The following is a 24806-nucleotide window of genomic DNA, read 5'->3' on the forward strand; positions in this document are numbered from 1 at the left end:
GTTTCAAATATTTCTTCAGATGTTTTGTGACTCTGAATTTTCTTTTGTCATTACTCAACTTTTTCTACTGTACATTTTAAACATGGTCAGCTACTTTTCAACTTCTTCCTCTGTCTGAAAATCAGCTTTAAACACTTTTGTTTTCAAGTGAAACATTCTGTTTTTCATCTCCTTCAACATTTTTAACTTAACATTCAGCAGTTGCTTCATTTCCGCTCAAAACATTCAGCTATCAGCATCCACACTGCAGTTTCGTTAGAAAATGCATTTTCTAGTTATTATTATTTGCTAAAAAACTTTAAAATAAACAAACATAATGGCTTGTAGGAGTGGAAAGACTGACATTATATGTTGAAAACATAAAGATTAAATAGGAAAAAACCTTCAAAAAATAAATTGAAAAGTCAAAAATGGTCTAAAACCTAAAATCTAAGGTCCACCTAATTTAGATACCTTTAAAAACAAATAAATATCCAGGTTAGTCATGAATGTGGACGCGTTTATTTGTATTCTCTGGTCAACATATATCAGCAATCTGTTCCAGAAAGGTTGAATGAACTCTAACCACAGTCCTCTTAGAGACCTCACCCCCATCATCATCATCATTTTGGACCGCAGCTCAAGGTCATCAGTCAGAAACCACATTGTGTGCCCTTCTGGACAGTAGACAGATTAGTCCCATTAAAAATTAACTGATCATGTTCACTTGCTCGGGGACACTGAAAACTTAGTTAATTCACAGATTACAGGTGCATATAAATCCAATGTATTCATTTGTTTTAAGACACTCACTTTTTTTATAAAACAGGTTTTTATTTCACGTAAACTATTCAAACAAATAAGACATATCTACCTTTTCTTATGTGTCAGCAATCTTTGTTTTTTTTTTCCAAATTTAAAAAGCTCCAAAAACTTAACATTTCCACAAGACATCACAGACACGGTGAAACAGTATGATCCAGCTCTGGGGACAATCAGCAGGATTTACGTCTTTACTGCCGTGTCTCTGGATTTGTAGATCACCCCTCTGCTTTTCAGCTCTCTCACTACGCCTTCAGAGAAGAGAATAATGAGCAACCGAAACATATGAAGTGAGAAGACAATTCCAACCAATGTGTGTGCCCTGATGTGTTTGAATGTACCTGGAGGTAGTCTGCCAGTCACTGAAACTGCATATACACCTGGCTTGAAGTTGCCTGAAAGACAGAGCAGGAAAAAAAATAATTACACAAATGGATCATAATCTGAACTATGTGGCTATCATTAATAACTAGCAGGTTTTACAAGATTTATTAAAAAGCATGTAAAAAATGTTATAGTCCCGGGGCTCGAACCGGCAACCTTCCGATTACAAGGTGAACGCCCAACTCTTGAGCCACGATCGCCCTGTTGCATGACCCAATTTTAGTCTACATTTAGCTTTGGGGACATCTCCTCACATTTGAATACCCTGGTAGGAGTTCATAGTCGACTACAAGGTGCTCAAGTCCTGAGACTACAAAACAAGCCCAAACCATCATCCCTCCACCACCGTGCTTGACAGTTGGTTCTCTCCAACCAACTGGCTTAACATCTCCACTTTGGCCTCTTTTGATAGGATTGTTCCAGAAGTCTTGTGGATTGTTCAGATGCAACTTTGCAAACCAAAGCCATGCTGCCATGTTCTTTTTTAGAGAAAAGAGGCTTTCTCCTGACAACCCTTTCAAACAAGCCTTAGTTGTTCATTTTTTCTGAGCAGTGTATGGTCTGACCTTGTGGTGACTTTGCTGTAATGTTCACCACTGGGAAAATTTATATCTATCTTGAATGTTTTTCACTTGTGAGTAATCGATCTCACTGTAGAATGATGACATTCCAATAGTTTGGTTTATAATCCTTCCTAAATTGATGGGCACTAACAGTTGCTTTCATGAGATCACCACTGATTGTTTTTCACCCTGACACTATGTTAACACACACCTGCTAAATCATCTGCTTTTATAGAGGTGCTCAGACTGGCTGATGATCAAGTGCCATTTTCCCTCTCAATTATTATAAAAGCAGTGTAAGATGTACTTCGTTTTTCCAGAAACAGTGTCTCCTTTTTGTCTTAAATAAATAATGAACAATTTAACATTTTTTATCATGTCCTGATACATAAAACCTTAGAACTGAATGTACTGTCTTCTTCTTCTTTTTTTAAAACCATGACTGTATGCTTCAGCAGATCCTTACCTATTCTCTGCCATTTAGCCACCCAGCTATCTTCAGGACTCATCATGGCGATCACACTATAAACATTTAATCAGTGTCAGTAAACCATAGGGAAGAACAGACAAAGAAACACATAGTTACTGCTTTGTCAACACTTACCCATCAAACGAGGAACTTGTGCATTCATACACCATCTCTCGGTTCCCCTTCATCTGGAGGTATGACTCACAGTTGTCACAGCCATCATATTCAAACTGGTCAATGGTCTAAATTGGAAGAGAGCAAGAGAAAAGTGAGGTATCAGATTGCATGAGTCCAATAAAAAGAGCCAGAAGAAAGGATCAAAAATGAGAAGTGAGATATTACTTGAGAAATATTAACTGCTTTAAAAATGCTGCACTTCAGTGTAGCAAGACTATATTTCTAATGAGGGTCATACATATATTGGAACCCACCATAGATAATGATGCCAACAAACCTTGGCACATCCACTGATAACGGCTGTGCATGGTTAAATAATAATAGTATTAATACTACTACTACTATAACAACAACAACAACAATAATAATAATAATAATAAAGTGAGATGGGATTGTGTGTTGGTGTTGTGCCAAAGTGTCATTTCTGGTATTTGCCAACCCCCCCCCCCCCACACACACACACACACAAACAAACAAACAAACAAACAAAACAAAAAGAAGCCCGCATTTAAACTACTGTAAACATGCTATACTTTAAATGAAATCTCTCCAAAATAAAAACCTTTAATTTCTCAAAAATAAAGTCAGATTCCCTGCACGCCCGACCTTACGAAATAAATCACTGAGGAAGCATTGAGGAACAATACATGTTTCTAGTTTTATTTATCGTGGATTTTTAACTTTAAAGTCAATCTTAAAATATTTAGTTTCGCTTCAGCCATTATTGTCCACCTTGTTTCTTTTCTTATTGTCGACCTTAAGAAAAAAAACCCAATAACGTTATTCTGCGTTTTGTCACAATAACATCACCTTCTACCCAGGCTCTGCCAGGTTCTGTACATTTTTCTAGTACGGCCCCAAGTCGTTATCGTGGGACTAGAAACCAAACAAACTAGCACAGATGTCTTTTTGTAAACAAAAATGCCCCAGTGAATACTTAGGTATAATTCCTTGACTAAAAGCAACCAAGCGTCATTTCGAAGTTTTAATTTTCCTGTTAGGCCAAACAGGAGGAAAACACTGCGCAGAGCACCACGTTAGCACAGGAGCTAGCCTCACAGTGTTTTTCTCTCAGATAAAGATTTACCTTCACTAACGAACAAAGCAGACAGGCTCTCAGGTGGCGCAGGTCTTTGGGGACTGTTTCTAATGCCATTATGTTCGGACGAAATAATTGAACAAACACTAAACAATCACGCCAACTAATATTATGATGATTTTCTAGTCGCCTGGATATTACGTCACTTTATAAGGCCCTAGCAACCCAGAGGCGTCCCTGTAGTCCGCCTGAATAAAAGTCCATGCACAAAAAAATCTGAATCAGGGAGACTTTATTTATCCCCAAGGGGCAATTAAGATACAACAGAGCAGCATGACGTTAAAAATAAGGACAGGGCATAAACAGGCAATAAGAATGAGATAAAAAAAAAAAAATACTTAAAATATACAGTATATACACAGTTTTAAAATTAAAGTGACTGAATAAGTGAATAAATAACTGTAAGTGACTAAAAGTGAATGAAGTGTTAGCAGCATAAAAAAGAGTGTAGAGTAATTTATGTTTATGGGTGTGGGAAATGGTCTTATCGACTGCAGTTAAAAAGCAGAGTGGCTTTGGGGACAAAGGTGGCTCTTCTCCTCTCAGTCCTGCAGGAAGTGCAGCGGAGGCGCCGCCCAGAGGGGAGCCATTGAAATGCGGGGTGAAGAATGTGAGAGGGGTCATTAATACATTAATTAATTTTTACTATGCCTTTTTACTATGCCTTCCTGGAAAGCAACATGACCTTCTCCATTACCTGCTGGTTCCACTCCCTCCCTCAGCCTTCAGAACAGGAACAGACTGCAGCACACTGCATCAGTGTGCTCAAAAATCATTGGCCTGCCTGTCAGAACTCTTGCACAGGTTTTCAGCCAACAAGGCCATTAGCCCTTGGTGGCACCTCCTGAGAATTTCCTCTGTGTTAGCAGAGAATTTCATGAGGTTGTCAAAAATGGTTCCCAAGTATTTGTACTCCTCAACTACCTCCACAGGCTTCCCATGGATGGTGGTGGTGACTGAAGCAGCCAGGTCACCACCATCTCTTTGGTTTTGCTCACGTTCAGTTCAAGTTTGGAGCTGTCACACCACTCTACAAACTTCTGAAGAGTGGATCTGCAGTCATCGGTCTAGAGGATGAAGAGCAGGGGGGAGAGCACAGAGCCCTGGGGGAGCCAGTGGAGGTGGAACAGAGACCAGAGTCCTGTTGGTCAAAAAGTCCAATATCCACAGGATTAGATGATCAGGTGAAATCGGGAAGAAAGTTTAATGGCCAGGAAATGAGGCTGCAGAGTGTTGAACACTGATGAAAAATCAGCAAAGAGAAGTCTGGCGGAGGAGTGAAGGAGATGTTTGTGGATGGAGTCCAAGATGAAGATTTTTGCGTCATCGACGCCTCTGCGTGCACGGTAAGCAAACTGAAGTGGGTCCATCAGGGGGTCAGTTGCTCTTACAATGTGCTGTTTTATGATCTTCTCCATGGCCTTCATCACCAGGGAGGTAAGGGCCACAGGATGAAGATCATTGAGAGACTTTGGGTTGTTTCTTTTGGGGGTGGGGGTGACTGTGGAGTGTTACCACAGCTGGGGGCGGTGTGACTGTCAATTGAGTGTTGAAATAGAGTCTGGAACACACTTAGTTGCCTTGCACAGTGCCTCAGAACTTGACTGCTGATGTTGTCAGGGCCGGGTGAGCTCCTCTCCCTGGTCCTCCTGAGAGCTCTCACCACGTCCTCAGTCTTGAAGGTGAGTGCGGAGCTGCCAGGTTTGATAATAAACTAAAGTGATATTTACAGCACGGTGGCACGGTGGTTAGCACTGTTGCCTTGCAGCAAGAAGGTCCTGAGTTCAATTCCACCATCAGGCCGGGGTCTTTCTGTGTGGAGTTTGCATGTTCTCCCCGTGTTTGCGTGGGTTCCCTCCAGGTACTCCGGCTTCCTCCCACCATCCAAAGACATGCAGCTTGTGGGGATAGGTTAATTGGATAATCCAAATTGCCACTAGGTGTGAATGTGAGTGTGAATGGTTGTCTGTCCCTATGTGTTAGCCCTGCGACAGACTGGCGACCTGTCCAGCGTGTACCCCGCCTTTTGCCCTATGACAGCTGGGATAGGCTCCAGCGCCCCCCGCGACCCTGAAAAGGATAAGCGGAAGCGAATGGATGGATGGATATTTACGACATAGTATTAGGGCCACCTTAAGAAACAAAAATGTTATTGATCATTTTGACAATAAAGTCAAAATTTTGAGATTAAAGTCGAAAAACCTAATTCGAAGAAAGGTCGAAATGTGGAGATTGGAGTTATTGTTTCACTGACTTCAGAATTTGCATACCTGAATAAAGGCATCATGTTCTCCTCAAGCGGTGCTACACACCAGTCTCATGTAATGTTGTTAACAGGTTGTTAATATTACATAGAATTAGCAACACATCGGATTTTGACAATGAAAGGATACAAATTGGATGTATTTTACTGGCTTGGCAGTGAGATTTTTTGTTTTCACAAAATGTAGATAGATGATGCTGTCTACATCTAAATACAAATAATAATAATAATCACAACAACAACAACAACAACAACAATAATAATAATAATAATAATAATAATAATAATAATAAACTACTTCCTTATCACTAGGTGGCGACACAGCTCAGCGTGTTTTCATTTGGTACAATTTCACACCACATGTGCTTGGTGACATCTATTAATTCCATTGACCTAAACACTGATTATGTTACCAGTCAAATCTCTTTCAACAGTTAACATCGTTTTCTCACATTTTGTTTCTTATTTGTTTATCATGGATAATTAACCTGCGTTTGTCACTGCACTGTTGCCGTGCCACATCCAACTTTGGAGAGGCTCATCATCTTGCGTCTTGTATGAAGCTGCAAGTAAATAAACTCAGAAATAAACTCAGATGATGTGAAATGTAAGCTATAAACAGCAGGCTGTGTGAGAACCTGCGATGCATTCATTGGAGCTATTTGCAAAACAGTTTAAAAGTAACATATATTACCTAAAGGCATTTGTGTGCCTATGGCAACAAAAGCATGTAAACCAGAGGCTGTAAACTGTTTTTGGCTCTCTGTGTGACGTTTAGGGTCCAGTTTCGGCGTTGAAATGTGAAAGGATCTTGGGCTTTGTAGTCCCCCAAAATTAAGCGTTGTTTAAAGTAACGGAGGGATGTCACATTGAACTCCAGCACCTCCACCAACGGCAGTAAACTTCCAACGGTTCCCAGTGCGACTTGGTGATACAGGTGCAGTTATTACAGTGTTTATTTTAGATTTAACCTTACTTAAAATATATGAGAAAATATGGAGATGGATAAAACAGCTCTTAACTAAAAAGTTCTTTACTTAGGAGAGGCTGTTTGACAAGATAACACAGCCACTGCTAATGTTAGCTAATGCTAGCAGAGTAACAGAAACAGTGAAAGATAACATTTTACTTTTTACAGCATTTTATTTATAATTTAAAAAAAGTTTAATCCGTTTTCATTAACAAGGGTAATTATGTGTTTAATATAATGAATGGTGGTTAAATAACTTTGTTAACTTGTTATAACTTGAGTGTATGTAAAACATAAACTAAAGTTAAATAGTAACGTTATAAACATGTAAAGCAGGTTAGCTGCTTTGACCAGGGCTGTTTAATATTGTTATACCTGTCTCAGTTGCACAGGCAAAGGCATGGAAGTCGGTTTAAATTCACTCCCGGACTCAATCAACCCCAGCAATTTTCCTGCAAAGTTGTGGCGTCTGGTGAACAACCCGGCCTACAACGCCATCTGCTGGGACCGCCAGGGCGAGGTAATCGTCATTGACCAGCAGCTGTTCGAGAAGCAGATCCTGTCTCCAAATGCCATCACCGCGGGCAGTGCCGACTCCTTCAAAACCACCAACTTCTCCAGCTTTGTCCGTCAGCTCAACTTGTACGGGTTCAAGAAGGCCGACCCTCAACAGGACCTGGACGGCAAGGAGTATCCAAGCTTTTACAACCCCAACTTCAAGCGAGACCAGCCTGAACTCGTTTCGAGGCTGAGGAGGCTCACCGTGGACAATAAGGCCAAGCTGCAAGCCGGTCTGAACATAAAGTGCCGGTCCCCGAGTGGATATCAGCGCCTGTATCGGGATGGGGAAGACAGAGGAACATCTATGAGAAGAGGCAAGTGCTATTAAGGGATAATAGTGGAAATATATGGTTTCCCTGAGGTGCTCAAGTTCACACTAACCGTTCCTCAGCCACAAGAGTAGTTTCTGCAAAAGTGCACAGTAGTTCTGTGTAAAAAGGGTCATCAGCTCCTTAAAAAAATACAACACTGTCCCATTTTATGTACATAAACTTTGTAACTGAAGAATATTCTTTAAAACAGAACAAAGCTTTCTGCCGCAACTTCGCCTACTTCCTCTTTAGAACAAGGGTCTAAAGAGGTTGAAGCACAGCTTTATTACTTGATCGGCATGTTTGGGCCTGTGGCCTTCATGAGGGATGACCTTGACATAAGTAATAAAGCTGTACTATAAGTGTTGCTGGAGAGTTGACCTCATTTGAGAGTATTCTAAATATATTTTTCTGTTGACCAGAGGAATTACTAAACTTTCATTTGACAATCTTACATGTCACAGAGAAAATACTCAGATGTTTTCAAGAAATATTACCCTGATAGGGTTTTCTGTCATATTTCCGAACACCATATTGAACTTATTAAGGACAATAAGTCTGTGCCCTCCTGTACCAACACTTAAGCCCTCTCGTACTGTCTAAAAGGTTGTTGTTGTGCTTTGTGTCTTCCAGTTTCTTCGGGAGGCTCTTTGCTGCTGAGCCCCACAAATCAAAAGGCCACTCCTCCTTACTATCCAAGTAAAACCCAAGCCTACACTGGGACCCCCATCCCACCACGATTCCTGATGAGGGCTGCGGCTCTTCCTTCTGCTTTGTTTTCCTCAGGCAAAGAGCTACCAGTACCTTTAAACCGCCCTTACACTGGAGTAAACTCAAGCGCCAATGCTGTGCACATTCAGCAGAATTTCCTGGCCCACGCAAACCATGGAAGTCCAAATTTCACCAGTTATAGTCCTTGTAATGCTCAGTACCAGCCTGGCTACTATTCCCCACGTAAGCATTAAATATTATTTAGTAAAATATAGCCAGTGTACCATTTCACTTAACATGCTATCTTTTGTCCTTCCTGAAGTTGGTCATTGCTACCATCCCAACCTTGTGGCCCCTCATATGGCAGGTGGTAGCCTTCAGACAGGCTTATTCTCGCCTCAGAGTTATTATCAGGTAGGACCACTGTCATGTGACGTAACAAGTCAGTGAGTGGTATTTGGGCCATCTTTAACATATGCTTTTATATCACCATTTTAGGCAGGATATCCTGTCGGTATGTTGTGTTTCCACGACAATAACCAATGCCTGCAGAAAAATGAGAAGCAGGAGGTGAAAAACTGTGAAATCAACTTGGAGGCAATTTTTAAGATCGCAGATGAGGTCATGCAGACCCCACCCAATACCTGCCTGGTTAAAGTTGAGCCCCAAGACGAGGTGGTCCCTGAGCTAGAGTCTTCATCCAACACCCGTGACAGCCCACTGTGTGACAGCAACGGTGTCATCAGGTCTATCCCTTTCTCTGCTGGACCCACCATAGTATCTGCATCGAGTATTGCTCCTCTAGTTCCATACAAAGAGCAGTGTGTGGAGTCTGTACCAGAGGAAATGCCTGAGGATGCTATCATTGAGGTAAGGCTGCGCATTGAAGAGTTCCTGAAGCTAAAGTGCATCTGTTTTATGTTTTTTTGTAATGTTTGACATTGAGGTATTTTTTGATGCATCACGTTCCTGATCTAAGATGTTTTTTCCTTTACTGTGCTAGACAGTAAAGTAACCCAAACTTGTAGGAAAGTTTGCAAGGGAAGGCGGGAGGGTGGATCAGAGCAGCACAGTGGTTTTGGTTCTTGATAGGCTGCAATTGCAAGAAAGGTTAGAAATGATAGTTGATCTTTTTTCATTGAGGAACATGAGACACATTCCTCAGAGATTTTGGTTCAGACTCACGTGATAACAGCACACAGTTGCTGACGTTTTGTCAGATGCACACGATGGGAATAACCTAATAGAGCATCCTGAAGGTACTCTATTAGGTTGAGATCTGGATATTGTGAAGACCAGTTGAGTAAAATAATAGTGAACTCACTGTTGTTCTTAAGAAACCAGTTTGAGGTTTGTGGCATGGTGCTGGAAGCAGCCATCAGAAGATGGGGACACATTGGTAATAAAGGAATGGATGCGGTTAGCATCAACACTCCGACAGGCTGTGGAGTGTAAACAGTGCTCAGTTGGTACCAAAAACTATCCCTGACACCATTACATCACCATCAGCATGAACCATTGATAAAAGGCAGGATAGATCCATGCTTTCATGCTGTACATGCGAGATTCTGACCATCTGAGTGTGGCAGCAGCAATTGAGTGGCACTCAGCGTCATCCTCTAATGTTGTAGTACATCTGCATAAAGGTTCAAGGATGTATGCATTCAGAGATGCGGAAATCCCAGTAGATCATCAGTGTCTGATGTTGCACATTCTGGGTTACTGCAAAGTGATCAACTCAGTAGATAATTGTGTTAAGACGCAGTTGGTGTACCTAATAAAGTGGCAATGAGGTTACTGTTGCTCTAGGTGATCAAACCTGACACTGAAGCTTTTTCCACACACAGATCATTAATAATGGATCTTTCCGCATAGTTAAAAAATGTAGCAAATATTTTGCATACTGTTTTGAAAAGTTGGTTCTTTTTCAACGTTTAGAACAACATGTAGAACATGTGAAAATCCGATTATGTTTCAGGCTGTATTCATACAGAAAATTATTGATATTGTTATATAATTTGAATAAATCTATACTATATATATATTTAGTGGCCTTATATATAGTTTAGCAGAAAGCCTGGATTATTTGCGTTCTCTGTGTCCCTACATTAAGGTTACCACAGATCATGAGAGGGATATTGTACCTGTTACAGTTGGTGATACTTCCAGTGATTCCAGTCTGAAATTATAACAGCAGCTGCACAGGAAATACACCAACTCTTTAGGTAAGGCTGTTTAGGGTCAAATTCCAGAGTAAAATTAGTGAAAGAAAAGGCACTTAAGGCTTTTATGCTTGCTAAAATCAACAGATCCGTGATGACAGTGTCTCATATTTCTCATCATAGATCTCAGCTTGTTGGTTTGATTGGCATGTGACAGGGAGCCTTGAGTCACTCCAGGATGTGAGCTTAAGCTCTTACTATTACCATACTTGAGTCTCGAATTGGAAAGATGATTTATTGTGTGAATGCTTGTTGCTTTGTTCTCTTTTAAATCTTATTACAAAGTCTTTTGCAGAAGTACATATATGTTGTACATTGTATGTAGTTGTACAGTAATGTTTTCTCCTCTTATTTTACACATCCATTGTAATTAACACTGATGCTTTTATTTCTGTAAAATTTTAAATTACATTTTTAAAACAAGTATGCTTGTAAATGTATAAAGCATGGATATTTACGTACATGATTTTGTGAAATAGTTTTACCAGATTGTAATGTTATTTTCAAAGAACTGAAATAGAAAAATAAGTCTTGTAAACCATAAATTGGTATTGGAGTGCTTAAAAAGGACTCAAATTATTTTACGAGGGAGAAACACTTTGTCTACTGATTGTTTGCTTTATTGTGTTTTCCCTACCTTTTTATTCTCACTATTGATGTACTTTTTAAAATATGAAACTAGAATTTTAAATAAACGTGAATACAGTTTATGGTTGGATGTTTAGTGTGTACTGCATTATTAATAATAAAGGGGTGTTGCTTGTTGTAGACACCAGAGGGAGCCACTTACTTGTTTTTGGTGAAACTGCTGCTTTTCGGCGGATCCGCCTTCCACTTACTAATGCTGCATTCAGGTGCTCCTCGTTAACTCCACCTACGATAACGTTAAAAGAAAATGAACGATTTTTGTTTGTTTGTATGTTTACGTTCTTACACATGCAAGAAAATTAGATTGCGTTTGATTCTTACCGCAAAATAGATTTTCAGTGACGTTAGAAAAATGTAGTACTAACGCTGCAATTCCACTAATGGCTTATACAAATAACAACGTAAAACACTTGAAACACAATCTGTTTACAGGATTAGGGGTGAAGTGTTGATCAAACTCCCGTCCCCGTTAGCACGTGAAAGTAGCAGGAGAGGGAGCAGGTAGACACTTTCAAATGAGATCCCAGGGGAGAGACAGAGTCCGGGAGGTAAAGTTCTAGAACGGTGTTATAATAGTACACTGTGTCTCTATGCTTTATCCCCTTCAAACAAACACTACAAGGAGGCTGGGCAACTTTTTAAATTAACTTTTTGCAGATTTCCCCCTCCGCTTTCAGTGATAGTTTTGATAAACGAGTCAATTTCCTTCATTCTTCTCAGGAGGATCGGGTCTAATTTCTCACAGTGCAGCGGAGGCACTGAACTCGGGGGAAGCCTGCGTGTGTGTGTATGCGTGCGCGCGCGCGTGTCGCCCCCCTGACGGGTAGGTTTGAAAGAAGTTGATGGCCGTGTCACTGAAGCCGCTTCGGACCCAGTTTTAATTACCAGGCTACAAGCAAAGTAAGGCAACGGCCCGTTTGCTTCGGTTAATAATTACACAGAGCTGTGTGCTGAACGGAGCAGCTTCTTCGAGGATTATTTTTTCGCAACTCGTCGGCTGTAAGAAACATTGCCCAACTTTTCGGCGCCGCATTTGATCCGTCAGCATGCCTCATAACTCTCCGGCGGCAACCTGTAAGCCAGCCTTTGAAGTCGTAGACGTCGCTCTCGTGCGTTTTTGGTGGATTTATCCACAAAGTGTTGCTCTCACGGGACGGGTTTAACTTTTAAAGCTTTGCCTCCTGTGTGCTCGCAAAATATGACTGGAAGGTACAGTGGTCAATGTGCGCTGCATTGTAAAAACAGTCCCGAGGATTTACGGATACACAGTTGCCAGGAGAGGACCCAGTCCTTCTTGGAGAGGATACCGGAGTTAAGCTACCACGTAAACACCCTCCAGACGAGGACATAGACCCGCCTGTGATGAAGAGCACCCCGGTGGAAACAAATGCACTCTTTAAGATCTAATACGGCACGGCTCGTCTTCACAGTGCACTGGCGCATGCAGTGCTTCTCAACCCACATTAATGACACTGGATAACAGTTAATCGGAGCTTTTTCCTCGTGTGAGACATCACTTTCCACGTGAGACATATGCATATCTGTAACGTGTTAGACTGGGAATATTAACTCTAGTGTTGAATGGAAGTTTTATGAGTTACCATGGAAGTCCTCCGGCTTTGAAAGCCCAGATCTGTTAAGCAAGTAGGCAGAAGGAATAAAGCGGGACCTGTGCGTGTACTTGTCGATACCGCTTTCCTGCGTCTTGTTTATCCGCGGTGCTTGCCTGCTTTGAAGTCCAAGATGTGCGGCCGGGACCCGCCGCTACAGCCGAGGCCATGACCGTCCCACAGCGGCGCCCGGCCGGGCTCTGGCCGTGGCTGCTCATGGCGGCTCTGCAGGTGGTGCTGGGCCAGCAGGGCCTGGAGTCCGAGCGGCCGGTTCTCCGAGCGATTATCAAGGTGACGCTGCTGAAGCACGAGCCCACGGGGAAACCCCTCACCTTGGAAGGGGTGTTCGTGGGAGGAAGTGCCGGCAAAGCAGAGGGAAAACTCATGCAGGTAGGGTGTCATCAAAGGGTACCTGCACTACATGACCACAGCACTGTCCATTTACCTCAAAGCTCACCTGGTGCACAGGTGGCCCAGCACCTTTGTGGCACCTGGTGCAACAATTTTCCATAGACTGTAATAGACTAACTCAATGATCATATGGTCAATATCTGATCTTCATTTTGTGTATTGATAGAACAGCTTTACAACACATGTAGTTACACTTCTGCTCTGTCAGATATGGATTACCAGCCTGAAAGCTTCTCCTATAGTACACTACTGGGAACACTTAACACAGTAAGTGTTATTCTTTGGACCCCCCCAAGAGAGTCACTTTAACCTCTTTTGCAATCACCGCTTGACTAATAACTTAGTCTGTGTTAAAAGCCTTAATTGGAAAGTTATTTTACACTCCCACCTCTTTCAGTGCACCAATCCCTCTGTAGAGTGACTTATGTTTCCCTACAGTTTACACAGCACCCGCTGCTAAAAGACTCCTGCAGCAGAGACTATGGTTTACAGCACAGTGTGCCTTTCTGAGAGCTGCTTACAGCAGCACTCTTTCCACTCAACACTGGGCTTGTGATGATAGAACATATGAATTCCTTTAACAACAGTGATGACAAACGTGTTATTGAGGTTAGCTTATTTTCAGTCTATTTTAGCTCTCTCCTGAGAAACAGTGGTTTGGCTCAGTCCACCAGCCTCTCTAACGTGTATCTTTTCTAAGGTAACTGTTTTGTTTTGCAGTGACTATTTTTGGCATTTGATGCTCTCTCCCATTATATTTAATATCAAGGTGTGGCCAGTGACTGCAAAATGACAGCATGTCGAGACCAATATAAAACCTGTCATTTAATGGGGGGTTTTTTAGGTTAAAAATCTTGCCTTTAACTGTCCAAATGTGAAGTATGTTCTCTATTCAGTGTGCATATTCAGGATTCAAGAGTGGATTAAGGTCCCTACGCTGTAAAGCTCCGCCGTGTCGATTTATTTGCCGTCTCCAGAGACACGGGACGAAAGATATTAGGTTCTGTGGGATCTTGTCTCGCTTCACTCACCAGGTATGGGAGGTTTTGTGAATGGTGAGCCAGATGCTGCAGTTTGCCATAGTTGATAAGGATTTATAATGCTCTGATGGAGAAAAGCCCAGCATTAGTCACAGTGAAAAGCCACTTCTGCTTTCCCACTCCAGTTTTAAGCTGATCTGACTGGACCCTGTCTGTGTGGGATGTTGACAACATGTTGTGGATACATAACACATAGCTGTTGAGATCAAAGCACTTCCAGCTTTCTGGGATTTCCAGCTTTTTGTTGTTGTTGTTGTTGTTTAAGACTTTGCAATGTTTGTAGGGCGACACAGGGTTTTAATGAAGCTGTGTATTCCCCTAAAGGTGTGGATGAAAGGTTGAGTGCCACCCTCAAACCATTCTTTTTTATCTCTGCCACCGTCAGCTTAATTTTGTGCTGATAAGATCCCTGCTTTTTCCCCCCTGTTTCTTTCTGTTTTTCTTTTTTTTCGGCTGCCCAAATAGGTTATACATCTACTCTGTTTTCCTCTGGTCAAACCACCAATTGTGTTGCTGTCCAAGGCTGGGAGGGCATGGTCCTGCGAGGCTCTCTCCTCCCTGGCTGTTCTCATACTGCACAGAGGTGGTGTTATGCTGCAGGATGCTCTTTGTTGCAGCTCAGGCCTGTTGTAACAGGTCTCTGTTGCCTCTGCAGGCAGCTTCATGGTCCCACTTTATGTTCTTGTCTTCCAGTGGACGAGGGGACTGATGGCTAAAAAGTTCCAGTTTCCATCTTGCATAGCATTCTCGTCTGTGTTAAATATAAGCCAACCTTGTCGATGCATGTCTTTTATATTCCACTTTTCTGAAAATTTTTATGGACTAACAGAGTTTTCATCTTTTGTCATTTTAGATGCTTGTTCATCTTTATCAATACGTTGCTTCCCTGAGCCTGGGAATTGCATTGCATCCTTGTTTTGATCATGTTTGCTACCATGTGTGGGACAAACTCTGAAGTTCTGAATCCATGAGATTTCACTGTGGTACTTGTCTCCGTCTGATCTGTTAAACTGTGATCTCCCTGGAAGTGTGCCCTTTCCTCTGAATGAACACGCTCACTGGAACACTGGTCTGGCCAGCACTATTTGGACAAATACAAGTGCTGAGGAATTTTGACTCCCTCTCCCTTCCAAAATGAAACTCGGTGATTAAAGGAGAAGCCCAAAAGCTTCTGAAACAATGACGAACTTGAGGATTGTTGTTGGAACTTCTTTTTGAGAAATGGAGATAAACTGTGTTCTTTTAACAGGTCCAATTAAGGTATCCTTAAAACTCCACCTATGTTAACTTAAAGTCATCTTGACTTTCTTTTATTCCTTTTCTGCATTGTTGTTTTTGAAATGTTGAAGTGAACTTTGAGAGCTCCCTCAAATACATAAGCTATAATTAAGGCTTGACACTGGGTAACTGTGCAACACTTCACATTTTTTCGTCTCAGTGTCCTACAAGGTAGTGAATGCCTCCCCGTCTCTCTAAAGCGTCCCAGGCCACTATCTGCACACCCGCCCCTCGACTGGCCCTCAGCACAGCCGTTTGGGAACTAAGGAGGGGAGGGTGGAGAGGGTACTGAGGGAGAACATCAAAGTGTGTCCAGTTCCGAACGTGAGCTGGGATGATTAAAAGCTGAGACTGTTTACACTGTACTTCCCATATGGGCCCTCTCCTCCCCCTCCCTCTAGATTTCCTGTCCATACTTCCTATCTCCCTGGATGAGATAACAGCCTGTCCAGGACTCCTCAGGGCTCCTCACTGCCTCACATAGTTTCGCTTTTGTGCATGTGGTTTATAACAGTGTGTAGCAGCAATGAATGCAGGTGAGCTTCATGTATTGGAGCCAACATACTGATATGATATAATAAACAAGCTAATGTGTTTGCAAAATTCGTGCAATGAACCCCACATTTGGCAATCAGATTTGGCATTCATTTGCCATTCATGCTTCTTTTTAAAATACAGTAACGGTGAAGCAGCCTGCTCTGAATGCTTCACAGTGCTCGTGACTGGTATGCACAGCACTGCTGTGTCCACCAGTATGGACGCCATATGAGAACTCAACATTAACAGCAGTAGAATCACATCGCCATCCGTCCCACCTGCACCTCGGCGACACTGGCAGTTGCATAAAGGTACAAATGAAATCCCTGTAAGCTCGCAATCCCCCTCCCCCTTTGCCACAGCGCCTGTTTTTTAAAAATTCTGAATGCTTTATGCAACTACTTGTTGTTTGTGTGGAGGTGGAGGCCATTTAGGAACAAAAGCCTGCTTTGAAGTCATCATATATAACATTATAAACAAGTTCAGTGGTGATTGCGCAAAGATTATTGTAGGAATGAACTGCTACACTGGTTTTGTTACCAGCCAGCACTGGCCCTGTTGACTCATATTGGACCACTGGCAGAAAAGAACATCATTTTATGTTTTTCAATCTTTTTCTATTAAATGTTTGACTGTTTCACGAACAGCTAAAATGCTTTAAAACAGGATGACTATGTTTTTTTCCAAGGGGCAACATCCAGATCTGAAAATTTATGAATCGTGAAAGTTCCACAGGTGCAGTTCCTCCAGCTGGCACTTGAGGCATGCTCCAAAACTGAGTCAATCTCCACAGACTCCCATGTTAAAGTGCCAAGCCTTACATCATTAAAAAGCACATTTATAGCTTGGTGCAAGAAATTATTTTACCCTCTGTGGACAGTTTTTTCAAAGTTTTTCATTGTACCCATACAGTTTATGGATACAGGTTGCTATCCAAGCTTGCCAGTATTAGCTGGTAAATTAGAACTCTACCCTTTCATCAATATAAGGTAGCATCTAGCTTCAAAAAAAGCAACACAGTCCAAATTAAATGAGTGACAGCATAGTTACTGTCATTCTTTTAGACAGTTGCTGTGGAATAGTTTAGAAAATCAATTAAAAATAAATGGAACAAAAGTTAAGAGAATATATCATTTTTGGCTACAAGCCCATTTGTTACTTATAATCATTGCATTCCAACATCCTCTACTTTATCTCTTTTATTTCCATGTGGTCTTTTGCAATGGTCTCCTCCTTCAGCGACACTACAGTAATGCGTTTCCTCTAACTCATGCATTAAACAGACCCCCCCTCATGTGTCCAGGCTATCAAACAAATTGTGGACTAATGGGTTCTCCTGAGCAGGGAACTGAGAGAGCTGCAGCCTGCAGCACAGGAAGCAGGGGCTAGCGCTGTCCTGTCTGCCCTATTCCACAAGAGATGGCTGTGGAGATGTTCCTTAGGGGACATGGAAGAAGGGAGAGGCAGGTAGGGGGGAAACATGGCAAATCTCTTAATCCTGCTGGCCCCCTTCTTTTTTAGTCATTAGATCACGTCTGGAATTCTTGAATGTTATACAACACGTTTTTGTTTCCCCTTTCATAGCTCTTCTTATGCAAATAACCAGGGATGGTCTCTGTTTCTCTGCTACTATCACTGCTTCACTCGTTCAGCCACTCCCTAATACATCTACAAAAGAGTCGCATGCTTAATTCCATGTTTTTTGTAGCACACCCATGTAAACACACACACTAAGTCAAGGCTTCATCTGCCTGTTTTCATGTGTGTGTGTTTTCACACACTCCATACACACACTCGGTGGGGCAGTGGAAAAGCTAGAAATGCGCACTCTTGAATTAAATGTTAATCACAGAGGATCTGTCTCGCTCTTCATTTTGAGCACTTTTTTTTGTCCCTCCCTAGTACACAAACCACCGAAGGAGCAGCAAAAGCATGCGGCCCTTTTAAAGCTGTGCCATTATGTAGCCACACATGTGTTACAGTGGAGAGGAATGAGTCACCGCCGACTGTGAAAGCAGACACACACACACACATATATGTTCCTTTGATGGCAGGACAACTGACACGGGGTCCAGGCGATTTCAGGGTCAGCGGAATTTAATTATGTCAAATATCCAAGGTTTAACAGTCGTGAATACCGCGACATTTTTGCATTCTCTGTGAGATGTGTATCTTGCGTGACCTTTTTTGAATTTGTCCTGACAACTCAGGTCAAGTGAAGCACCTGTCTCTTTCCAGTTGAAACCGATCCACTGGAAGTACAGAGGAAAGCCTGCTGATCCATAGTGGGTGTGGAGGCCAAGCTATCCTTTCCCCCAGGATCAAGGCCACATTTATAGAGATTTACTGAGAACTATGTTGCAACAGATGACAATTGTACCATATGGCATGAGGATTCATATGCTACTGGTGGGAAAGTTGGCTGTCTTTTTTTTTTTTTTTTTTTAATCTTCCCACAGGTTAAAGGTTATGCTCACAAGGATGAGTTGACTGAAAAGATGTATAATTAATAAGTGATGATTTTATTGTCTGTTAACTATGTAAGACTTGCATTGGCACAATTTCGTATATAGATGGATACATCCATGTGATAGATGGATGTATGTGCATTTTCAATTAGTGTGACACTGCATAAAAGGTGTTAATGACTGTAGCTAGAATCTGAATTGGATTGCCTTCTTCTCTTAATGTATAGTTAACTGTAATTTAAATCAAGCTTAGTTTTGTATAATTGACAACCCAGTATGGTAAGTGCTTATCACAACTTCAAGCACACCAGCACGTCACTAAAACCTGCCATAAATGTTGCCATGAGACAGTTAGTCTGACATCAGTTGGCAATTATATGCAATCTGTTTCTCATAATACAGCAATAAACTGTAATAAATCATTGAAAAACACATAGACAGAAATTCACATTTAACTATTACATTACATGCTCAGTAGCCTTCAGTTCTACAGGAATATAAACCAGAACACAACCAGCTGAGCCAGCTGAGTTGAGCTCCCTCAAGTTGTGCTCAGTAAAAAAGTATCCTTCAGACCAATGGCACCAGGTTGGCAATTTGTCTGTGTTTATAAATTAGGTAGTAATTATTTACAAAATTTTGACAGTCTCTCTGAGAGTGACTTCAGTCAGTCCAAGTCAGATTGCAACTGTTTGCAGAAAGGTTGCCTCCTATCAGGCAACCTGTGCAAGTCATGCATGGTTCAACATCCTTAAGCTCTGGGCAAATGTTTAGTCATATTGGCTGCAGAATGTGAAAAAAACATTGATTACAATCACATATAAGAAGCTCGCTGTCCTGTTTTTACCAACTTAGCTATTAGCTTGCTCTGAATTAGGAAGTTTGATTGGTTGATTTTGCTTGAGCTGAGTTAATGTAAGTTTCCTCGGCTAATGTTCAGGACAGAGGTCCCCGAGGTGAGCAGTCGTGTTCATAGTTTTCTTGTTCTTGAGTATTTAGATCAATTTAAATATCCATGTTTGGTGTCCCTGTATAGTGTAATATTGCTGCGTAAAATATTGCAATGCTATGCTGTATCGATTTTTTTCCCACCACCCCTACTCTCAGGTGCTGTCCTCTCTGTCAGATGGTAATGACTCTCTACACATTCATCTGCAGCTAGATCACTCTGCCTCACTGCCACTCGTTGTAAACACAACCAGCTCAGCCTGTCAGTACTGCACACTTCACTGCATGTTGGCACAAGATGCCTATGAATGTGGTTGAGAAATGGTGTCACACTGACCAATGAAGACAACAAAGGTGTAATCAAGAAGCTCATTCTGTGACAACAAAATGTAAACCTATCAAAGAACAGTGCATATAGCCTTTTTTGGCTATAGAGTTGTCTTGCCCTTAAGATGCACTGTTTGTCCTGTAACTGTGCTCAGTACTCCTCTTCAGATGGTAAACAGACTCCTGTTCTGCTTTTTTATGCAAAAGTGCAATTGTGCTGCGAGGCCACATTTACACAGCTCTTTTTATTTATTCTGTGCCTTTAGATTTTCTACTGCTTTTTGCTTACACACACACACTCTGATTGATGCATCCTGCAGTATCTTGCCCAAGGACACTTCAGCCTGCAGAGGGCTCAAACCACCAGAGGTGGGACCAAGTCATTGTTTTGCAAGTCTCAAGTAAGTCTCAAGTCTTTATCCTCAAGTCTCAAGTCAAGTCTCAAGTAATGTCAGGCAAGTCAGAGTCGAGTCTCAAGTCACTGGTGTAAAAGTCCGAGTCAAGTCACAAGTCTGAAATTTTGAATTTCAAGTCCTTTCGAGTCTTTAAAAAAAAAAAAAGAAAAAATAATGTTGCAGTTATGCTAAATGTAAATATTAGACCATGTAATTTTAAAATCTGTGTTTTTCTCAACACATGACAAAATAGTGAACTTAGAAAATATACACAAATTGTGAAATTGCACCTCTTTAAAATGCAGCTCAATTAAACCTAGCTCCAAGAATAATTTTCACCGACAGTTCTGAGATAAGCTGCATGTTATTCTTGGATGCGGTTGTAGGACCAGCTTTAAAATCACATGACAAAAATATCATACACATTAAAAAAAACTGTATCACCAACGTAGCCTGGACAACATTTGCTAGTTAGATGAAGTCAGCTATCTCATCGTAGCATATTTATATGCATATTTATAATTATACGGTTCTTGTGAGTGCATACACTCGTGAAGTTTAGTAACTTCCGGTCACTGCAACAAGCCCAGGTACAGTTTACCGACGGATGGGTACAGGACCTTGAAATGCACCGTGTAGAAAGTAAAGACCATCGTACGTATCATAAGTTTACCAGTCTCACAAATAGTCTTCATAAATACACATTCCTTAACAGTTTATTAATATAACCTTTGAGCTTAACGGTAATTAATTAGTAGTGGAAATAATTTCTGGTACGCCTTACAGAAATGTAGCAGTGACAATAATATTGTATGCTGTAATTGTACTGGGCAATTAGTGATACAAAACAACTGTTTTATTCTGTGAATAAAAGTATATGTTTTTGTCAATGTACCATAATAACAGAAGCGAAAAGCAATATTGTGTCAGGACAATTCACTATTTATGCACAATAAATAAAGGAGCATAGCGCGACAATTTCTGTTCAGCGCCAGACTTGCTTGTAACCTATATCACCAATTATGTTATGAAAATGACGCATTAACTACAACAGCAGACTGACCTTTGTGTAAATGCTTGGAGCAGACTAACCTGTGAGCTGGAGTGTTCTGGGACGTTATATTTGATCTTTGAATGGCTGCAATCCAGTCGCGTCTTTGTTACTTCGGAAACATGGCTCGAACAATTTCTCTTCAACGACATAATCCGATAACAACCGATCTCTTTACCCGTCGGCTTCCCGTGGCTGTCATGCGACCGGCTATTGCAGTTAATAATACAACGGCTTCTTGACATTTTTGTGTTTCTTTTTATCGCTGTATAACTGATTTTAATTGAAAGCCTGCGTGCGCTAGTACCGCTTGCCACGAGTTCCCAGAATCCTTTGCGGTTCTACCCGTGAATGACGTCACATTTTCAATCTCTATATAATATGCATGTTAAATTTTATATTTGGGGTAAAATATCAAGTCTTTTCAAGTAAACCGGTTCAAGTCCAATTCAAGTCCCAAGTCATTGGTGTAAAAGTCCAAGTCAAGTCACAAGTCTTAGAACATTTTTTCAAGTCAAGTCTAAAGTCATAAAATTAATGACTCGAGTCTGACTCGAGTCCAAGTCATGTGACTCGAGTCCACACCTCTGCAAACCACCACGCGACCTGACCACATTCACACGAGGTTGTCACTCGGGAGGCAGCAGTCCTGTGTGTTTTTGAAAGTTAAATATACTAACGTAAAATGTGTTCGTGACAAAATAAGATCCACACTAAACATCAGCATGTTAAACTTCCTATTGTGGTCAAAAAAGAAAAATTCTCAAACACTAAACTAAAATCATCAGATCACTTTTTTTCTTTTTAGCTCATAGGAATTCCCTCGTGGAGCCATGAGCATGGTGAGACTCTTGATTTTGTGTACATCACAACATTTTGTGGGTTTCTTGAGGGGAAAAAAGAAAATTCTCTTAAGAGAACAGTTCATCTTGGTGCATTCCAATCTCTCTGACTATTAAAAGAGCAAAATTAAACAAACTTCAAACTTCTCTAAAAGCTTTTCATAGCACAAACATTACAACACAGATTGTTCTTGTAGATATGCAGCATATCGCTGAGAGCATACAGTTTGTTAAAGGTTGGATCGGCTTCTTTGCTGTTTACTTTGGATATTTAAAAGGCGATTAGGGGCTTATGAATAATTTTGGACCTCAGTTGTTCTTGTCGTCTACTCAGTCAACAGTATTCGGTCGTGAAGCCAGTTGCTAATAACTTCAGCCTTGCCTGCGGTGGCGAGAGCAGGCTTAATGCTCGCGCTCACATCAAAGGCCCAGCAGCTCTTCTGCAGTTTTTCATTTCGCCGCCTGTCTCGCTCCTCTTTCCCCCAACAGTGTGGCTTTGAATTCCTCCTCCTCACCTCCTCTGCTCTAACCAGCCCTCTCTTGTTTCTTGACAGCTCTTTAAGATGGTTGTAATTCATTGCGTGTGCTTTAGTTTCAAGGACAAAAATGGCTGTTTGAAAAAAAACCAGGCAGGAAGCGCTTAGTTTGCTGAGAGGCTGGAGGAAAAGAGTCATCACCATACCACAGATAAACGCTGCGTAACAGACTCCCTCTTGCTCGCTCGCTCCCTGGCTCCTTGCAGCTCCTTGCAGCTCCTTTAGTCACTTTCATGGGCTTTTCTCGTTAATATGGCTCTGAAGAATAAAAGCCAACTGCAGCTCCTAGTAACATTAGGTTGATTCAATCAGTGTATGATGAGATACAAAAAACCCCAGATTTATTTATATCAGAGGTATGGTGTGGTACTGTTTAAGACACAGAATGTGCAGGGAGCACAGAGCAGAAGCAAATTTTCTACTTTTCTGCTTGAACGCTTGGCTCAGCGATCCGCAAGAGGAAGAGCTTTCACCTGTGGAGCGGCCTGATCCTTTATTTGTGTGTGTGTGAAAAAGCATGAGTGTGTCCACAGTGTGTGTGTGTGTGTGTGTGTGTGTGTGTGTGTGTGTGTGTGTGTGTGCGCGAGCGCGTGCGGATGAGGTGGAGCTCCCATACTGAGATCATTTACCAAACTCTATTAAGCGGGATCAAAGTGACTTAGATCTTTCAGTGCTGCATGACTACAAAAGCCATATTGTAACCCCAGAACCAGGGAGATAGCACTGCTGACAAAAAATGCTTTATGTCTCTAGGAGTCACATGGTCACTTCCCAACAACAAACAACATGTCCTGTTTTTGACCTGTTTTTTTTCCTCCTCTGCTTCTCAGAAGGGCTTTAGTGTTACTTTCATGCCAAGCTTGATTTATTGAATTTGCAAAGTGAAATACAAATGTCTGATTTTACTACAACAAAGACGGTTTGATTCAAGTCTCCAGAGCAGTTTTGAGACGTGATCAGATCGACTGCTTTCATCTTGGCCACGGACCACCCATCACGCGTGCATTAGTGTTAGCTGGACCGTAAGTGAAGTGGTGAATGTGTAAACATTTCAACATCAGATATGCAGCGGCTAACAAGTAGAACAATAACAACCTGTCCAGTGATGGCAGATGCACGCAGTTCCCTCCACTTTAATGGAAGTGTTTTTTGTGTGCCAGGTCTCCAGGGTGTGCTCTGGTGTTTGCATTATTTGCAAGCCACTGCTGAGACAGTTAAAGCAGAAAATGCCAAGGTTTCCATGTTATTGTTAAGTCTTGGCTGATAGTGACTTGTAGTTTTCCTCAGAGGCGGAGCCAGACATTTGAAACACCCGGGGCTTAGCCATAAAGGGTAGTATGCATGTGGGGTTTTTTTTTTTTTGTTGGGGGGGGGGGGGGGGGGGGTAGAAATGAATGAAAAAGATTAATAGGCTCTGTTTTGAGTTTTGTTCAAAAAAGAATGACTTCATATAGGGAAAAATATATATCACATGTGCACGACACCTTAAACTAGTTTTTTAATTAAGCAGCAAGGCAGAACAAAGTCGGGGCTGTATCAAGACACGAGGACTAAACCCCAATTCAACCAGACCCAGAACTGATCCGGAATTAAAACAGGACTACAAGAGTTTGTTACGTCCCTCTGCAGCTTCTAATCGTCTCAGTGTTTTCAGCTGGTGCTAATTGGCCACACCTAGTCAGGTGTGGATAAAAGCATACCTGAGGCAAGCTTTCCGGCAGTGCACTAGTCTTTGCCTTGGTGGCACCAGCCATTTTAGCCAACCTGGTTTTCCATTTTAGGATGAAACCTCTTCTCACCCACACTCTGTTGTTCGTCTCCTTTTTTTATATTGCGGCTTTTGAGCCGGGTCGTAACAAGTTCAAAATCAGGACTACTGAGGACTTAACCAAGACAGAACCAGAATCAGAACTAGATGATAGTAGTACTAAAAATCATCATAGACCTGCACTACACTTATTTTTTTTAATTCTACCAAAGTCCACTATTTAGATTGAGAAAAGTTTATATAATTATTTAGCCTTGTTGTGCAAACAAGCCTGCATAACTTAATAAATATAGAATTTGAAAAATAACAAACCTAAAAAGAAACACTAGGTACGAGATACATGAGTACCTATGATACAGTGATACTTTTGGTAAACAACCATTTGACTAACATGTGTGTCTCACCTGCTCTTGTTC

The 24806-nt window shown here is 41.5% G+C and overlaps 3 protein-coding genes across 9 annotated transcripts in view; 2 read left to right on the plus strand and 1 right to left on the minus strand.

Annotated features, from left to right (window-relative positions):
- Positions 1 to 478: 478 nt before the first annotated feature.
- On the minus strand, positions 479 to 3658 carry supt4h1 (SPT4 homolog, DSIF elongation factor subunit). Its single transcript, XM_085288367.1, has 5 exons — positions 3482 to 3658; positions 2353 to 2459; positions 2215 to 2270; positions 1143 to 1196; positions 479 to 1052 (listed from the first exon to the last, which is right to left on the minus strand). The coding sequence occupies exons 1-5, from the start codon at positions 3548 to 3550 to the stop codon at positions 985 to 987; spliced, it is 354 nt and encodes a 117-aa protein (XP_085144493.1). The 5' UTR covers positions 3551 to 3658; the 3' UTR covers positions 479 to 984.
- Positions 3659 to 6427: 2769 nt separating this feature from the next.
- Positions 6428 to 11239, plus strand: hsf5 (heat shock transcription factor family member 5). Of its 6 annotated transcripts, none has more exons than XM_085288382.1 (7): positions 6428 to 6693; positions 7111 to 7601; positions 8232 to 8552; positions 8632 to 8723; positions 8808 to 9179; positions 10463 to 10534; positions 10619 to 11239. In XM_085288382.1, exons 2-6 carry the CDS (start codon positions 7127 to 7129, stop codon positions 10490 to 10492), a joined length of 1290 nt encoding a protein of 429 aa, XP_085144508.1. In that variant the 5' UTR covers positions 6428 to 6693; positions 7111 to 7126; the 3' UTR covers positions 10493 to 10534; positions 10619 to 11239. The 6 variants fall into 6 exon arrangements, with proteins under 6 accessions (XP_085144508.1, XP_085144507.1, XP_085144506.1 ...); XM_085288381.1 differs by having other exon boundaries at positions 10655 to 11239; XM_085288380.1 differs by having other exon boundaries at positions 6429 to 6693; positions 10423 to 10534.
- A 408-nt stretch (positions 11240 to 11647) lies between these two features.
- The window catches only part of rnf43 (ring finger protein 43), a 118417-nt gene continuing 105258 nt past the window's right edge, over positions 11648 to 24806 (plus strand). The window contains exons 1-2 of one of the 2 annotated variants that reach the window (XM_085288376.1): positions 11648 to 11727; positions 11900 to 13179. In XM_085288376.1, coding sequence (XP_085144502.1) covers positions 12958 to 13179 — 222 coding nt within the window. In that variant the 5' untranslated portion in view covers positions 11648 to 11727; positions 11900 to 12957. Of the gene's footprint in view, positions 13180 to 24806 lie in introns of both variants that reach the window. The other variant, XM_085288375.1, reaches the window with a different exon arrangement.

The sequence above is a fragment of the Mchenga conophoros genome, linkage group LG10 (genome assembly GCF_057382185.1).
Source record: "Mchenga conophoros isolate Kocher_MC1m ecotype Shallow Benthic linkage group LG10, M_conophoros_male_GT1.1, whole genome shotgun sequence".
Classification (NCBI taxonomy): domain Eukaryota; kingdom Metazoa; phylum Chordata; class Actinopteri; order Cichliformes; family Cichlidae; genus Mchenga; species Mchenga conophoros.

Coding starts and splice junctions, on each gene's coding strand:
- supt4h1 (XM_085288367.1), bottom strand. CDS start 3,550: ATGGCATTAGAAACAGTCCCCAAAGACCTGCGCCACCTGAGAGCCTGT. Junction 2,460..3,481: donor TGCTTTGTTCGTTAGTGAAG/GTAAATCTTTAT, acceptor CTTCCAATTTAG/ACCATTGACCAGTTTGAATA. Junction 1,053..1,142: donor GACTGGCAGACTACCTCCAG/GTACATTCAAAC, acceptor TCTTCTCTGAAG/GCGTAGTGAGAGAGCTGAAA.
- hsf5 (XM_085288380.1), top strand. CDS start 7,127: ATGGAAGTCGGTTTAAATTCACTCCCGGACTCAATCAACCCCAGCAAT. Junction 7,602..8,231: donor AGGAACATCTATGAGAAGAG/GCAAGTGCTATT, acceptor TGTGTCTTCCAG/TTTCTTCGGGAGGCTCTTTG. Junction 8,724..8,807: donor CGCCTCAGAGTTATTATCAG/GTAGGACCACTG, acceptor TCACCATTTTAG/GCAGGATATCCTGTCGGTAT.